We start from the raw sequence: 19329 nt of genomic DNA, 5'->3' as shown, positions 1-19329 counted from the left end.
GGAATACATAAAGTTGTTAAAATCTATCCGCTATTATCCCTTTAAACTATGATGCGATGAACACAAGTAAATAAAGTGGCTTCGAATAGATAAACACCTCATTCGATCACCCATTCTAGCTAAATTATTTTGTCAACAGTTATCGAGTAAGGCAATTGGTCGATCAGTAACCTATGACTCTATGAGGTCTTAACATGATCGAGTTTAATTTGTTAGAAATTCTATTTCCAAATGTTATACTTCTATTGACTAAAAAAGTACTATAGAGTTAATTGTAAGAGCCAAGTTTAACAGCAAATCCAAACTTTTCTGAGGAAAGATCTTGCAAATCCTGCCGATAAAACTGGGCATTCCAACAAAGGCTATCGAGCGAAGATCCGGTGCACCCAAAGAGGATAAAAAAGAAAAGAACAGAAAAAAGGGATAGAAAAGGATTCCACGTTATTGGAAGGAGCTGTAAATCCCACTGCAAACACGGTTCAGCCATTCCAAATTGCAAGCATTGCCTTCCCAAACTCTAGTTTATTACCCTAAAGCACCAAATCAGTAAAGGGCAAAAAAATATTCTTCTGTAGAAGACTACATTCTTCATTTCTACCCCCTCCAAACCCTACCCATTTTCCAAAATAACCCTACTTACAAAAAAAACATACTATTCTTCCCCTTCAGCAACAAGCTTCATATCAGTATGTCCACTCCTGTGGCAACCTAATTTCATGGTACACCACTGGCTGAGTCTTGAAGTTGTGCTTCTGATTCGAAAGGATATAATCACTCCTCACCCTGGAAACAGCTGCAGCACCTAGATGCTGTATAATATTCACCATTTACCATGTTGGAATTAAATCATTGCAAGTGCTGCGGCTGGTCATGGACGTTCAGATTTAGGGCCTGCGCCACTCCAGTGGGAACCAGCACAGTCGAACACGCTGCAAGCACAAAAACATTAGCCCAAAACCCACAAAAGATAAACATCAACATCGTGGCACGAAAAAAATAATACTGTAGACCACGACTACACAAATTTATTAACAATTAATCAGAATCAAAGCATAGCTGCCAACATTTATTACAACTACAACCACCGCAGAAACCTCTTAAACTCCACCTCAGTAATTATGTAAACGACCCCATTAAATTTCTCAAATCCAGCACCAAATCCTCGAAAAACGTGCAACTCACCTGGTTCTTTCGTGACTCAGCGTTATCAACTTGCGGTGGCCATAGCAAACCCACCCCCCTCACCCTTTTTCATATTTTATTTATTTTTTGGGTTTGTTTTTTTTTTTCATTTTTTAAAAAACTGACAAATAAAGATAATTTAAACCAAATTTTAAATGAAAAGAGAGCATGGTCCATTGATCCATTTTAATGATTTCTCCTAAAAGTTTTTTTCTTATGTTTTCATCTACCCTTTTAGTAAGAGAGGAATAGATGGAGAACCAAGCCCGTAACATTGTACCATATAGCATTGCACCAAACAAGAGTGAACTAACTATCCATGAGTAATAAGTTTTGGATAGCCTTTATTAATGGCTTGGGAAGCTCTAGTAGGTTGCTTGGGCAAATCTAAGGTTGCGGTCCATGCATGCATAGATTCCGAGATAAAGACAAAGGCTTATTAGAGAAAGACTAGTCCTTGAATGTTGTTTTTTTGTTGTTGTGTGATGCTGACGCTGATTTGGCTTTTATTAATGGGACCTATCTTCCTTTACGTTCTGATAATGCACATGGTTGCCATGATTCTTGCAGATTATGCATATCATGAAAATGCGATACTTTAATATTTGCTGCACAACCTTAGGATAATGTTGATAAATATTACCCTCATATCCACTTCTTGTTGCTCTTCTTTTTTGCTTAAGGTAATTGCCATATGCATTAATGAGAGAAAACCAATTAACCTGAAAAGTTAGTGTAGTGATTATATTCTTTCACTTACATGTAGTAGAGACGACTTATGTAACGAGTTTTCAATTTTTTGTTGTGTGTATGTCACAATATTATAAAAGCTTAGTATTTAATTTAGTGAACTAAGAGATATCGGATGATAAGATAAAGGAGAAAACCAATGGAATTTATGAGGAAAGGAAGAATTTTATGATTTTAAAACTTGTGTCCTTAGAAAGGATAAATTCCTATATATAATTCCAATATTTAAATAGATTTTAAGTTTTTACAAGGTTTTAAAAAAAAAAACTTCATAATATACGAGTACTCGTATAACTGATGACTTGTGTTAGCCATCTAAAAAACATTTGAAGCCAATTTAGAACAGGGTATGCCAGAAAATTCATACAAGCTAACAATAAATTAAATCAGATACCAAGCAATCACGAGTACAGCGAATAGCAAATAAGTAAAAGAACGTTGTATTTACTTTCTCAAAACATAATTTTAACATTATTTCTCCATAAATCACTACATAAAAGTATTTTGCACTTATTTTACCATTCAAATGTGTTACACTTCGCATGTTATGTACCGTCCAATTATTTCACAATAAGTTTTTAAAGTCTGGTGCAACTAATATGCATTAATATGTTGAAAGTAAAATCACGTACCTGTGGAGGAAATTTATTGTTGCATTTGCCATTTAGGAAACGTAGCAAGAAAATTGACAATGACCATTAACAAGAGTGGCTTGTGAACATTGATATATTTTTCCCAGAGACAATTTCATGACTTAATAATATATAAAAGATTTTGTTTCACGAGTCCAGCACCTATAGCATCACTGGTTTTAAATTTTGTTTAAAACAAACATTTTAAGTGGAATAACTTACCTTCAAAACAACTAAGTTGTCACAAAAAGAAAGCATAAGGAGGAAGAACAAAAGAAAAGAAAGAAATACAACTCAATTTCACTTTCAAGCGTTGATCTTGGAAAAATATAGCCGATTCAATATCAAAATGTAAGTCCATCACTTTACAGAAAGTCATGTGGGAAGACATGGGAGGATTATTCTAAATCTTGAAACGCAACAAGAAATGGTTTAAACCTACGAAACAGTGTTGAGATAATAGGAATTAAATAATTATTTTCTGAAAAAGGAAGAGCTCGGTAAAGAAGTCCATACATAACATGTTCCCGGTAAAGAGGGGCGTAAGCAGAAACAGAGAACAATCAAGAGTAATGTTATTTACACATCCTGTTTTTTTGTAATTTCGAAAGATATAGAAAAGTGTCATATAATAGGCGATGTGATGGAAAGAAATAATAAAGAAAAAAATTAAAATATTTATTGCATGGTTAATGTTAAATACTTGAAGAAATAGAAGATTAGTTTAACCAAGTGACAAAACTAAGTATCACAGTTCCATCTTCAACTTGACCATAAAATCTAGACCAAATATATCACTTTATTCTTATAAGAGTTAACTTGATGGGAAGGAGTTAAACCTTCTTATCAAACAAATAAACCAAAAATAAAACTAGTTTACTCCTAAACTATAATTGTATTTAAATTTTTATCATTGAATTGATACATTTAACTCAATTGGTTGAATATGATGAATTGTTGTAAATATTCTTAAGTATCAACTTCAATTAATAGAAGAAGAAAAAATCATTAGATCCCAATTCCTTAAATCTTTAGAGATATATCTATTGTGGTTAAACTAAGTATTGGAGTTCGATCTTTAACTTGACATAAAATCTAGTTCAAATATATCACTTTATTCTTATAGGAGTAAACCTCATGGGAAGGAATTAAACCTTCTTATCAAACAAACAAACAAAAATAAAACTAGTTTACTCCTAAATTGTAATTGTATTTAATTTTTTATCATTCAACCAATAGATTTAACTCAATTGGTTGAATAGGATGAATTTTTGTAAATATTCTTAAGTATCAACTTGGATTAATGGATAAAAAATCATTAGAGCCCAGTTCCTTAAATCTTTAGAGATATATCTATTGTGCAGTAGAGTTGTTACACAAATGTCTTCATATTGATATAATATTGTTCACTTTGAATTTAAACACTCATGAATTTATTTTTAGTCATCACTCAAAAAGTCTGACATCAATGGAGATTATGGATGTGGGACTTTAATAATATCCAACAATCCTTCCGTCAAATAGAGGTATCACCTAAAAGGCATTATACTAATAAAGACTATGGATGTGAGACTTTGGTAGTATTTCAATAAACTTTTTCTCAAATAAAGGATCATGGTTTAACTTCTATTCAAATAGTGGTATTAGGACAAATTACACAGATGGACTTGAAACCACATCATAATCAAAAATCTTAAGGCATCAAATTAATAAGTCTTATTTACATATATACTATTTAAAATATTCAATTAGACTATATTCATACTTGAACTCTAACAATACTATTAAATAAAAGTATAAAAGATATATATATAGAGAGAGATCCTTAGAAAAGAATGAAAGAAACTAGTGACATTATGCTTGCATTGCATATGCATGAGAATGTGTCTTTAAATGAAATCAGTTAGACCAAATAAGTTCTAGAATTAGAATTTTTCCACTTTTCTGACTTTTCAACTTTGTTGGAATAACCCTTTATCCTTCTAGACACGCCAATGTGATCTCCTTTATTCCTCATGGGAATACCCTTTCCAGTTGCCATGAAAAAGAAGTTTATCTAATATCCAACAACTATGTCTGCAATAAAAGACAATCTAGCATTGTCACTACCAGGGTCGTTATTTGCGGCCTAATTGCCTAACCTTAAGTTTGGAAACGGTCTCAGTAGGTTGTTTAACTATCAATTCGTGAACAAAGGAATTGATGCATGTCTTTTTTTCATAGAATCATATTAGGCTAAAATACCATCACCTTTAAATTTAATTATTTTGTTCATTCATGTAAACTTTGTAAGGACACAGAGAGGACGAAGGAATAAACTTTGAAATGGGAAAAGGACAGCAGCTTTGTCCCAAATAAATTTTATACGTTCATAATTTTTTATCCTACAACATAACTAATTGAACTGATTTGAAGGAATATAATTAACATTTTAAATTTTCACATAACAGTATAACAAATGTTTCTTGAATAATGTTTTGTCCTTATAATGTACAAAGTTCTTGCTTTTAGTGTTTTTTAAAAATTCAATTTTATCCTAGAATTTTTTTTTTTGGTTGTTTATTTGAGTACCTTGTGTTTAATTAGGAGACTGGTTTGTCTAGTTTTGTTGGTTTTCTGTTTTTTGTTTGTTTTCTTTACTCGTGTAACAAAAAAAAATTGACCGTTAAGTCTAACGGAGAAAAAAAACTACAGGATCAAAATAGAAAAACCAGAAATTTATAAAGATAAAATTTTAAAAGATTAAAATGAAAATAGCTAATTTGAGGGAATCCAAACAAAAACAACTAAATTTTAAAAAAATTAAAATTAAAATGACAATAATTAAGAAGATTAAAAAATAACATTAGATTTTGTAAGAACTAAATATTTATTTTACTCAAATTTATAAATTTTAAACATTTAAATATAATAAATACATTAATCCAGAGTAAAAAAGATAAACTTGTAATGAAAGCATTAGTGATAGTAAAAAGTCATAAAAATTAAATACACAACTTTGTAAAATTTATATAATAATAGAATCACTCAAATTTGTATGTCTTATTTTATGTTTTGTTTTTGTTCTCCTCCGTTGTTATAATTCTTTCATTTCATGAAAGTTGTTATACCATTTCATAACTTCCATAAGGTTTTATTTTTAAAAAAAATAAATTAGTTGGTTCATAAAAAATGAGGTTTCTAATGTTGTATCAATGTAAATTAAAATTTAAACTTTATAAATTTAGCTTATAAATTTTTTAATTGTTTTAGTTTTGGTTCATCCAAAATTTAATAATTTTCTTTTTAATTCTCTAAATTTTAATTACTTTTACTTTGATTTTTTAATTTTTAATTTTTAATTTTTTTTTAACTTTTTCTATTAGATTTAAAGGTTAATCTGACAGAAAAAGTAAAAATAAAAAAAATTATTATAAAAGACGAAATTGGAAAATTTTAGAATATGGACCCAAAAAATTATTGAAGTATAAAAAAATTTAGTTTGTTCGTTTTGATCTCATACATCTCTCATTAATAGCTCATGAAAGCATGCAATACTAATGTTTTAATTTCAATTTTTTTTCAGCTCTGCAAAAAGTGAAATGGTTTTTTTATAATATTCTAAATAACGAAATATTTGTCTTTATTATAATAAAAGGAAGGAAGTTTGTGACTCTCTTTTTCAGTTTAAAATAAGAGTATTTATGTAACTTTATCTTATCATAATTATTCTGAATTTTACATTTTAATTTAATAAATTCTAAACCATTAGTACTTCTGGACAGAAGAAAAACTCTTCGCCTTCCTCTTTGTTTTATACGTTTTCTATCAAATTGCTTCCACTTTGTCTTCCACTCAAAGAAATAATTATGAATATTTATTTCTTATGCATTGATTACAATTTTTCAATGTCAATTGATAATTCTTATTAACAGATAAACATTACACGAGATCTGAACTCAATCATATAATACCATAAACCCTTCCTCTTCCTCTTCCTCTCTGCTTCATATACGTCACTTTGTCTTCCACTCAGAGAAGCAATTATGGATATCTATTTCTTATGTATTGTTGCAATTTTTTAATGTCAATTGATCTAAACTATCTTTTAATTTTTAAGACATTTTTCTTTTCAAAACTTCATTCTGATTATCATATTCCATCATACTCTCTATTTCTAAAAATATTCTCTCCATATATACATTGTTGACTTTCTGATTTGGGTACTTTTGTACTTCTAATATGAGGATTCACACTTTCTCTATCAATGATAGGAAAACCATTTTTAGGTAAGTCTCTATGAAGTTTTAATTTTAAAAGTTGGTTTTTCAATGTTGATGTATAATGAACATATTATTAAAAAAAAATTCCTCTTTACTTTTATCTTCTTTTTAGAGGACATGGTTCAAAGGTTTACATTACAAAAGGACATTGCAGCAGGGAAAATTGATTGGAAGATAAGAGTTCATATAATAAGATTGTGGAGGTTGTCAGAGTTTAAGATCGAATTCATTGCAAACAAATTCCTTGGAGATGATTTTGGTGGATGAAGAGGTTTTTTTATCTCCATAAATTATAAATTATAAATTTCATTGTTAGATAGTATAATTTTTTTTTTCTTCTGTCTGAAATTTTCATCTTCACCAAAAAATTATGATTAGTAAGGATATTGTTTTTAGAATCAATTACAATGAGTCAATGATCTTAATAAAGACATTGATAAATTTTTTTGCACATATATTGTTTTTTAGAAGCTAATGTATTTTTCCCTCTATTCTTTTAATTATTTTACCTATTATAATTCAAATAATAACCTTATTTTAAAATAAATTAAATTAGTCTGATTCAAATAATAACCCTTTTGTAAATATATTTATGTAATTCTTTATTTTTTATTCATATTAATATATTAGCTTTTACTTAACAGTCTTTCCTTAATAGTTATTATTTCTGGATCAATCATTTCAACAAAGTGAAAATTTACGAACAAGTCATTTTTCTCTCTCCGTGAGACGTTTTCTCTCCTCGTGAGACATTTTCTCTCCTCGTGAGACATTTTCTACACCTAATTCCCAACCCACGTATATCCTCTAAACACCATATACAAACCTCCCAACCCACGTATATCCTCTAAACACCATATACAAACCTCGCAACACCTCTGAACCATGGAAGACAACCTACGCAACATGCATATCGATGAAGATATGGAACCAGATCTGGTCATCCCAAATTTCCCTCATGATAACCCTTCAACAAACCTCTCTCTAAGTCTGGTTGGACGCTTCTTAACTGATCGTCAAATACATACCCAAATAATGAAAGAGAGGATGGCTGACGTGTGGCAACCGAGACGAGGAGTAGCCATTAAAGAGATAGCCTTGGGTCTCTTTCTATTCCAGTTTTTCCATTAGATAGACATGCAACGTATCCTCAAAGGAGGTCCATGGTCCTTTGATCGTCACCTACTCATTCTCAGCACTATAAAAGAAGGTGATATCCCAAGTCAAATACCACTATATACAGTCCCATTTTGGGTCCAAGTGCATCTCCTTCCAGTGGGTTTCATGTCCTTGATCGTCGGCCAAAGTATTGCTAATTATATAGGAGAATTCTTGGACTACGACGTAAAGAATTCCTCAGATTTCTGGAGATCTTTCATGAGAATTCGTGTTCTTATTAACGTCAGACACTACTAGAAAAATTAAAATTAGAGAGGGAAAAAATCCGTCACTAAACTTCATAAAATCCGTCACAAATAAGTTAGTGACGGAATTTGTGACGGAAATGAATCCGTCACAAAATTTGGCGTCACAAAATATTTAGTGACGGATTATTTTCTCCGTCACAATTAGTGACGGAATTAAGGCGTCACAAACAATATAATTTCCGTCACTAATTTGTAACAATAAATGTTTAAAAATTAATAAAAATCCGTCGCAATTTGTGAGGGATTAAATCCCTCGCAATTTGTGAGGGATTGAGAATGAAAGAATCCCTCGCTATTTGAGAGGGATTAAATCCCTCGCTATTTGAGAGAGATTAAATCCCTCACAATTTGCGACGGATTTTATCCGTCACTAACTGAGATGAATCCCTCGCTAACTGTTTGATGACTAAATTTGAGGAAACAATTGTTTTAAGAGTCTAGTAATCGATTACCTATACATGTAATCGATTACCAGACAATAAAAGAACAATACAGACATCAAGAGGAGTTCCCAAGTTTAATGATGTGCTTAATCGGCAAGACAACACATGAAAAATAATGAATGACCTCTATCAGTGTAACTATGACAATAAAGCTTCATTGGAGTATATCCATAGCCATGATACTTTTCATCATTTAGAGATCAAAATCCACAAGGCACACATTTAGGCAAAGAAACCCCTTCAAACAATACACATGAAGCAACCTAATTTTACTAAGCTAGATTGCTTATATAGTGATGACCTTATACCTATCTACCAAACATACAATTAATAGAGGCAACATGTTCCAAATCAAATCATACAAAAATTTTGTCATCCCTAGTGGTCATTAAGCATTTATAAGGGAGGTTATAAGATTTAATTTTTTTATAAGATTTAAATATAATTTTTTTACATGTAATTTATCATTTTTTTCATTTTTATTCTTTGTAATTTTTTTGTTGTTATTTCATTTAAGTCTTTTATATTTAAAAAATAGTCACCATTGTCAAATTCTATTAAAAAAATTTATCCGACAAACGAAATATATATTATATTTCACTTTATTATTACCATATAGCTAAATTAATTTAGACAAAATTTTAAAACGCATTTTACTTATCACTTAATCATACTCTTTAAAGACACACCCTCTTTTAATTATGGAAGATTATGTCTTAGCTATCAAGAGTGTTGAAGTTGGACCACAAGCCTACTTCCTTCGATGAAGATGAAGTGTCCTGCTCGTTGTTACTATGATAGTCATGGTAGATGGAAACAGTCTTAATGGTTTTAAGCCAACTGGCACAATTCTTCTTATTCTTAGAGGAAGCAACATTGATTGTTACATCAACAAAGTAATGGATGCTCTTGTAGCACATGAGCACCTATAGGATGGGGGACTACCTGAGTGTGAGGTTGAACTTTTTCATGATGTGAAGGTGACAACTAATAGTAACCTCGTAGAGGTGATGGTCGTTGAGGATGAAATTAAAGTCGTTGTCGAAATTATAGATTGTGAGAAGCTCCTCGTCAAGGGAAATGAAATTTAGATTGGATAGTTTAGGATTTACAATTTCGGATTTGGATTGAAGATGAATCACAAATGTAAGGGGGAGGATTTGGGTGTAGTAAAATGTATTTTTAATTTTTTTCTAAACAAATTTAAAATCAGCTTATCTATGTTGTATAATGAAGTAAAATATAAAAAATTTAATATATATTTTGTTTGTCACATAAATTTTTTTTTAATGATAGTTGATAATAAGAACTATTTTTAATTTAAAACATTATAAAATATCATAAATAAAACAACAAAAAAGTTATAAGAATCAAAAATAAAAAATAATAATAAATTTTAAGGAAAAAAATTATATTTAAGCCCTCTTAAAATATTTTGACACTATAAAACTAATTTCTATACTAACAATACATGCTTATTAAATTCTTTTTTCCTAAACATTGTAAAATGTAAATTATCCCTTTATTTATCACATATTTCTCATTATAAGCTTTACATCGAATATCATGTTAAAATTCTTGCTTTTGTTAGGAAGAAATTAGGACGAGGGATGTGATACTTAATTATGGTTGAAAATTGAGTAGCAAGCAGAGGCATATTTTGGACCTTTAGATATATGCATATTTGAATGAATGGTTAAGATAATAAGATTAGGGTCATAGAAGGTTTTGAATATATATTTTTGGGTAGTGTACTAGCTCATTATTCGAAAGCAAAAAAATGTAAAGCATAGTAATGAAATTCAAAGATGTAAGGTAACAGATCTGAGAGTGAGTGTGTTACCAAAAAAAGTTATGGTACATGCCCCACAAACTAGGCTGCAAATTACAGTAGCATCCCTAGGGAACTCTACAGAATGGGAATCCTATGCCTAATTTCTCTCATAAAGTGGAGGCCAGGATTATATGACATACAGATCCTGCTCCAGCATCAGATTTCTACTGTGAATTTTTTACTGATATAGAATTTTTTTTAAAAAAATTACCAAAAAAGTATCTGGAAGCAGAATGGCCGTTCCACTTTCAAAAATACCACTCTACATGTGCAAGCAGAACGGCCCGTTCTGTTTTCGAAACGGGCCGTTTCACTTCCTAGATTTGCACAAATTGAACCCTAAACCAAAAAAAAAATATATATATTTAAAACTACTCAGAATTCGGTTTCCCGGAAACCGAATTCTGAGCATAAAAAACAAAAAAAAAAAATTTGAAGCTCAGAATTCGGTTCCCCGGAAACCAAATTCTGAGTGTGTACAGTAAATAGTTCTAGATGTGTAAATAAAGTTGTACATATGCCTTTTTGGTAAAATTTTTTAAAAAAAGTTTTATATCAGTAAAAAATTCTTCTACTGTTCTAAGCACTATTTTCTGAAACAGAATGATCCCCAAAAAACAGCTTTAAGTCAAACCTTCACGCCAAACATAGTCTAATTTTAGTCTCTAGCGTCCTTGCTGCTACTCCTACAAACCATGTGTACATGCTTACAACCGGGTTTATTGCTGTATCTAAATTTGACTTCGACGCTTTTACATTCCTTCTTGACCCAATCACGGAGATAAAACTTCTAAATAATTATCTTACAAACTAATTTTATATAAATGAATTAAGTTGATACTCTATATTTTAAATATAATAATAGTGTTTATTATGATGAATAAGATGAAAATAAATCAAATTTAAAATAAGAATTTATAACTTAACCTTTTTAAAAATATAATCTGATCTAATCAAACTTTAAAAAAATTAAGTCAGATCTATAAAAAAAAGTCTATAATAGATAATAAGTCCAGCTTAAACTTTAATTTTATTCTAGCTTAAACTTTAATTTTGTAGAACAGACTCAACTTATATATTCAAAATCTAATCTAGTCTAATTTATTCTCATCTCTACTTATAAATAATCAATTTTATTTAATTGAGAGATTAAATCTTAAAATTAATAAATGAGAATAATTTATGTGAAGACTTTTTCTAAGGATATACCAGCTACATAGTAACTAAAAAAAGGAAGTTATGAAATAAAGTTATGAATTTGGTTGGGAACCAATTCTACTATAAAATGAGACATACAATTCCAGTAAAAGGGGTGGATTTTACCTATTTTCCTTAAAATGATACGTACTAAGCACATTTTACTCTAAGTGATTAATCATTTGCTTTCAAACATTTATGTATTCCTACAGTAAATCAGCTTTGGGAAAATCATTGAGCAAATTTTGTTCCATACAATTACATAGTCACCATAACATTGGACTTCATTGATGCAACGCCCCTTCAAACAAGTGTTGTTCTCGATGTCATTGTTGGATTTCAAGGTCTTTTCTTAAAGTTTTAATTTTTTTTATCCTTTCTTTTATTTATTTTATTGTTTCGCCATGTTGATGAGTATGTCAATAATATTGTTTTACTTTTCTAGATAAGAATGACATGTTTAAAATTGAGATCTTTCTTATCTTGTGTTATAATAAGAAAAAGGAAGATGCATATTTGTGAATTTTGATCATGTACGCGTAGCTTCTTTTTCCTTTATTTTATTTTTATTATTTCTAAGCGATAAAATAATAAATAATAATATTTAAAATTGATATGGTTTGTGGGTCACATGATGTAAAAAGTTGATGGTTTTATTTCTTTGTTGTTTTTTTGTTTTTTTCTTCTTTTGAAAGTGGAATAAAACTTGAATTTTCGGGTTTCTAATATATAAGATCTGATATTTGGAGTCTTAAATCGAATATTTATCTTAACTCATGCAATAATTTCTAATATTAATTGAGTAGCACTTCTATTTTTAATATCATAAATCATAAAAATTTATAGAATAATCATATACTATTATAAACTTTTATGCATAGGTTAAAATAAAAGTTTTTTTTTTTATGAAAAATCAACAATAATTATTATTGATAATATTATTTGAATAAAAAATTCTATCTTTAATGTTATCAAATTTTAGAATTTAATGACTAGCTATTTGCTAGCTTAAATTTTTATCCAAGTTTTTTTTTAAATAAAAATACAAAAAGAAACCTATTTTACATATATATTTTTAATTAAAGGATCAAAAAATATTTCTTAGGGTAAAATAAATATTTGTAAAGTTATATAATTTTGTGCAATTAATTAAAAGTATTATTTTTAATATACAGACGTTGTAAGGTGTTAATATCTTTTTTACATGTAATTGAGTTTCGAGTAGAGCGGTCAAAATGGGCTTGGCCCGGTGAACCAACCCTGCTCACCACGGGTTCGAACCGAGTTGGGTTGAAAAAAATTTGAAAATTTCAATACGGGTCAAATTTGAACCCGGCTCACTAACAACCCGACTCACCCGGGTTGAACCCGTGGTGAGCCGTGCTGGCCCACCAACCCGTGATTAAACTTTTTTTTTAAAAAAATACAATAATTATTGGGCCATGGTGCAGTCCAACATGAGACAATAATGATTTAATGTTGGATTGTGATTTGTAATTTTTATAATTTTGGATTGTATTTGAAATTTAAGATGATTTTGGATTATATTTGAAGTTTAAGATGATTTTGGATTATATTTATCTATTTGAGATTATTTAGATTTGATTGATTGTATTTAAAATTATCATTTAATGTTTGGGATGAATGATTCATTTATGGATGTCTTAATTAAGAATCTCAGATTTTTAAAATAAGTTTAAATTTTTGGGCTTTAGTTGTATATTAAGAAAACAAAAATGAAAAAAAATTATTTTTTTAAAGGTGAGCCAACCTGTTTAACCCACCAACCCGTGGTGAGCCGGGCCGGATTCGATTTTTTTGAGCTTACTGATAAATGAGCCGGGTTGGGTTGGCTCACCAAATGACCAACCCGTGGTGGGCCGGGCCAGGCCAGGCCGGATAGTCCGTTTTGACAGCTCTAGTTTCGAGTCTAACTGATTTCAAAGACCACATTTTCTAAAGGGTTTTTCGATGCTTTTTTCTTCAAAATAAAATATCAGTGACGAATTCATTAAAAATATTTTTTTTTGTCATTCCTGATGTGATTCAAGTTGCGATAATTCTAATGAATGTTGTCGGTCTTATCAGATTACCTACTATCAGACCACTCACTCAATATCTATAGTCTTTGGTGTAGAAGAGTGTGTTGAAGATTACAAATTAATTAGTTAAATCACTAAGTTTGTGTATGCAAGTGGAACAATACTCACCTTACAAGTTAATTTTATAAGATTTAGTCTGACCCATAATTCGAAAAATAGAATTAGTTGAAAATACAATGCATTGAGAATATAAGTATTTTTAATATATTTAATTGCACACTTTTCATTTATATTTTATGATTTTATGAATTTTTTAATTTACATATTTTATTACTCAACTTTTAAAATTTTGCACATTTTATCACATTATTAATTAATCATTTAACATTGGTTAACCACTAATGTAATATGTTGACCGTTAATGTAACATATTAATTATTATTGTAACATATTGATAGTTGACATAAATCAATGAAGTGATAATCAGATGATAACATAAAACTTATTGTCGTTAGACAAATGCTAAATAATTTATGAGGGAAGTGAAATAAAGAATTCAATCATGTATTAAACTTAACTAATGTTAATATTTACATATTAAATATTTTTAAGGTATAAATATATTTGTAGTCCTTTAAATTGAAATAAAATTTTTTAGTCTCTTAAATCTAAAATTGGTTTTTTTGTCCCTATAATTTTCAAATACGTCGTTTTAGTCCTTACACTTGAATTTTGTTTGTAAATTTGTTAAATATTATCGCATAAAATTTACCTACTAATGTCTTTATTAGTGAATATATCACATTAAATCCAACAAATTTTATATAACTGTCTTAAATATCTATCATTTTTAAATATGTTATTATTAATTTGAGATATTAATAAAACAAATTTTTAAAAATTACAATGACTAAAAAAATAATTTTAAATTTGAGGGATAAAAATAAATTTATCTTAAATTTGAAAGACTAAAAATATATTTAATCCATTTTTTAAATATATATTTTAAATCAAAACAACTGGCCTTTTAATTAAACATTCGTTATTTCCTAGAAATTGCAGCAATGTATGGCATAGCTGAATAGTAGGGTGCTAACTATTATAAACAGTTGATCATTTTTCTTATTTATTGTTCATTATAAAAATATTCAGAACTTTTTTGAGATATCTAATACTGTTATTTAACTTTACTAATGTAATGGATGTTTTATCTTCTTATAGATGCAGGGGCTAGTCCTATTATTGTAGTTAACAAAATTGCTATTTGTATCTAATAAAAAAATATAAAATATAATATTCGATGTTATTAATGTATTTGTACGTACTATAATTTTCAATTAAAAATATTTAATATTTTTTAGTTAATATCTTTAATGTACTCGTTAATATAATCATTATTTTTATTGTTTAAGTTGAAAGAGAAAGAAATAGGCTAAGAAATGATGCATTAAAGAAGAGTATAGGGTAAACCAAAGTGTGAAAAAAGAGTATTTAACAATGCATAAATTAAATAAAAAAGTGATGTTTGATAGTCTGTGGCTTCTCTAAAGCCATATGCATACCACTAACCACTTAGGATGGACTAAATGGACAACCTTATTTCTATGGAAGATGATTTTATGAATGATTCATGGTAACAAGATGGACCATCTACAAAAGTCAAAATATCAAAAGCAGTTAGATTTTATAATGATGACATAATCATGATACATAACCAATTTAGCTCCCATTTTCATCAAAACTCTTAGACTTTGGGTGGATAAATTCTTTTCATAAGTACTTATATGGAAATAAAATTAAAAAATGAAATAAATTTTTTATGAATTAAAATTAGTTTATGCATAAGTTAATTCATAAAAATTTTCTTAACTTTTTAAAAATTTTAATTTTAACTTATGCATAAGTCAATTTTAATTTATAAAAATATTTATTTCATTTTTTTTAGTTTTTTTCTCTCTCTCTTTTAAGTGCTTTATGAAAAAGTTTGTGGAAGCAACCCCTAACTTTGATATTGATACACAAAGTATGAGACCAACATTGCCTTCTCCATAGCAATCTAAGGAGAAACCTCACTTATACAAATCCATGTCCAAGAGCAAATCACCCCAATCCCATTGGCTGCTACTACCCTCCCCATTCATCATTGCTTCAAATCCTTCTAACTGAAAATCCATTGACAACTCACTAATAATGCTGCCCTGTTGGTCCAAGCATGCATATATGTTATCTTGTTGTGATTGAAGCATGTGGTTATGCCCTTCTAGATCAAATGTTAGTGAGGACATGCTACTCTCTTGTTGAACTCCTTTCTCGGATGGAGACTGTCCCTGGTCCCTTCTTTTCCCTGAGCCTGAACCAATGTTTCTAGGTTGTGGCCTAATGACTTGGGCATCTCTGGCTAATTGTGTATCTTCAGCTTCGAGAACATTTAGTTTTTTACTCAGATGACAGTTCCAATAGTTTTTCACATCATTGGCAGTCCTTCCTGGTAGCCTTCCTGCAATCAATGACCACATGAAAAGAAAGTAGCACATGCCTTAAACTTTTATCTTTCATGTCCTTTTTATGATGATTAATATGTTACATTCTTTTATTACTTTATGATTACCTATAAAAACCATAAAACATGGGTATATTAAGATATATTCTACAAAGCATATAATGTTATCATTAAAGTTTAAAGAAGAGTTCAACATCAAAGATTTTGGAGTGTTTGTAATGACTATATTGATCGTATTTGTCTATAATTTTCTACAATATCAAAGAACGAGAAAAATCTGTGACTGTGAATACAATTTAAAATCTGAGCTATTGTTGATATCCCACTCCTAGTTAGTGACTAACACACAATGAAAAATACCAAAAGAAAGACTACATCATCTAAGTTAACCTGTTGCCTAATAATTTGTGGAGTTTGATTATCATCTCCACTTCTTCCTCCGCAAAATTTCCTCTCTTGATGTTAGGACGAAGATAGTTCAGCCATCTTAGCCTACAACTCTTTCGGCACCTGTTTAAACCTTCAACCCACCAATATTAAGATTCAGTCAGTGGAAAAAGAATTGTAAATAGGAGTATTATGTTTTTGGAAATTTCACTGATCACTATGTTTCTGTGTCAAACTCAAAAACAAATAATCACAATCAATTACTCTTCAAATTCAAAAATTAATGAGTTGTTCCTAAGTCTTACTCTATAAATTTTGTTATTCTTGTGGATAATGATTCTTCTCCATGATTGCATTGGTTTGATACATAAATCTCACAAGTCATAACCAATTACCAATCTTGAACAAACCATTTCACTGTTAATAAATTATCACCTTTTAACTTACCATTGAAGTGTAGAGCATTTCTTTTGCTTACAACTGACACAGTAAGAAGAAGAAGAAAAAAAAAAAGAAAAAGGGATTGAATTGAATTCAGTTTACCAGCCAGTAAAGGAACACGATGCCACTTTCCTTCTCCATATTGTTGTATGCATTTCTTGAGCAAGTGATCTTCTTCTTCTGTCCATGCAACACCACCCATCTCTTCTCAAACTCTAAGACCACTACCTCACTCTCTCAAATCCACTAGCAACTTCTTTTATATATATGTATGTGCACATACACACTTTGTATCCCGACGTACGATGTACCAAACAAGCCAGCAAGGCAATAGCAATATGCAATTTTGTGCCTCAAAATCATAGTAAATGGTCCAGGGCTCTTTCTGAAACTCTGAAGCCAAGCTCTATGTTTTTATATAGACATCATAAGTATATGATGGTGGTCCTGATCTTTGAAAAATCAAAACCTGTACTCACAACAGAAGCTTATCTAATTCCTATTCAAAGCCAAACCACCCCATATGTATCCTTAGTTCATTTGTCATCTCATTTGGATTAGGACACTCTTATAATTAATAACATGGATCAAACACCCCACTAGGCACTAACATAAACCAAATTTTAAATGAAAAGAGAGCATGGTCCATCTTAATGATTTCTCCTAAAAGTTTTTTTCTTATGTTTTCATCTACCCTTTTAGTAAGAGAGGAATTGATGGAGAACCATGGCCGTAACATTGTACCGTATAGCATTGCACCAAACAAGAGTGACTATCCATCAATAAGTTTTCGATAGACTTTATTATGGCTTGGGAAGCTCTAGTAGGTTGCTTGGGCAAATGTAAAGTTGCGGTCCATGCATGCATAGATTCCGAGATAAAGACAAAGGCATATTAGAGAAGGACTAGTTAGACTTTTTTGACTATTGTGGGGTAATTTCACAAATTATTTACTAGAATGTGATTGTTTTAAAATATACCTTGGATTTAGGTTTAAAAATAAGTTTTATTTTAATTTTTCAATCTATCATTAATTTATTTTCTTTTATACTTTATTAATAATTTAAAATATTAGTATTATGTTGCATCGTTTACAACAAATATTAATTTTGTAAAATTACTACTATACTCTTTCATTTACTACACTTATTAATCTTTATTGGTTATGTAAAAATATCTATGACCACATTATGAATCGTGAATCGATGTCTAATAAAACGATTGAATGTTGAAATGGTTCGCAATTCACAAACATAAAGTAGAAACTAGCAAGTAATAAAATTTAAAAATAAAATTAACACTACTAGAAAAGTGTCATTTTCTTGCAAATTTTCTTAAAAAAATATTCGTAGAAATTTTTTGCGAATTTTCTTGCAATAATAATATCACAACATTTTTTTACGAATTTATTTGCGAAAAATAATTTAAAGATATTTTTTATAATTTTTTTATGAAAAATAATCTACAAGAAATTTTTACAAATTTTGCTACAATTTTAATGATCATAGAAATTTTTTTTCCATGGTTAAAATTTACAAAAAAATATTGTAAGAATTTTATTTTGTTTCTTGCAGATTTTCTTGTAAAAATAAATTCGCAAGTAATGTTTACTAAATAGTAAAAAAATTTCGCAGGTAACTTTTCCTGCTTCTCAAAAAAATCAAAAAAAATATTAAATTTATAAGTTTAATATTTTACAAAAATTTCAAGTCCCTCATCGATTGAAAATAAAATAATTAAAAAGTATATAAGTTGGGACAACACTTATCTTACAATTTGATTTGTATGGTTGAGTGTTAGGCTTATAATCTACAATCTTAAATTTTAAAAGATTATTTATCACATGTTGGAAGTGTGGAAACAAATGTTTCGAATGAATTCATTATGAACATTTGAAACTTGAAAAATTATTGATAGAATTTGTAGTAATGTCTTTGATTTTTTTTTTGAAAAAAATATTCTTGCAGAATTTCTTGCGAAAAAAATTCACAAGAAATCTTCCTGCAAATTTTTTTTTTTAAGAAACTTTCTTGCAAATTTTTTTTGCAGAAAAATTTCTTGCGAATTTTAAAATTCGCAAAAACATTATCCACGAAGATATTACCTGCAGACAAAAATTCGCGGAAAAATTCATAGGAATAATGTTTGTTACGGATTTTAATTCAAAATTCGCAGGAAAAGTCTCATGTAATAAGATAAATTCTGGTAGTGTAATAATATCTAAAAGCTTTA

The 19329-nt window shown here is 29.1% G+C and overlaps 1 protein-coding gene and 1 long non-coding RNA gene across 2 annotated transcripts; both read right to left on the bottom strand.

The window, feature by feature from the left end:
• Positions 1–286: 286 nt before the first annotated feature.
• On the bottom strand, positions 287–1454 carry LOC145956901 (uncharacterized). Its single transcript, XR_014433278.1, has 2 exons — positions 1183–1454; positions 287–929 (listed from the first exon to the last, which is right to left on the bottom strand). It is a non-coding gene; the product is annotated as an uncharacterized LOC145956901 (long non-coding RNA).
• A 13792-nt stretch (positions 1455–15246) lies between these two features.
• Positions 15247–17855, bottom strand: LOC145956900 (transcription factor MYB113-like). Its single transcript, XM_083072756.1, has 3 exons — positions 17200–17855; positions 16660–16789; positions 15247–16283 (listed from the first exon to the last, which is right to left on the bottom strand). The coding sequence occupies exons 1-3, from the start codon at positions 17297–17299 to the stop codon at positions 15839–15841; spliced, it is 675 nt and encodes a 224-aa protein (XP_082928882.1). The 5' UTR covers positions 17300–17855; the 3' UTR covers positions 15247–15838.
• Positions 17856–19329: the final 1474 nt, after the last annotated feature.

This window comes from Cajanus cajan, chromosome 4, assembly GCF_000230855.2.
Source record: "Cajanus cajan strain Asha chromosome 4, NIPB_CcT2T_4, whole genome shotgun sequence".
NCBI lineage: Eukaryota > Viridiplantae > Streptophyta > Magnoliopsida > Fabales > Fabaceae > Cajanus > Cajanus cajan.
Note: the sequence above shows the minus strand (reverse complement) of the source record. Positions and strands in the feature narration are given on the sequence as shown.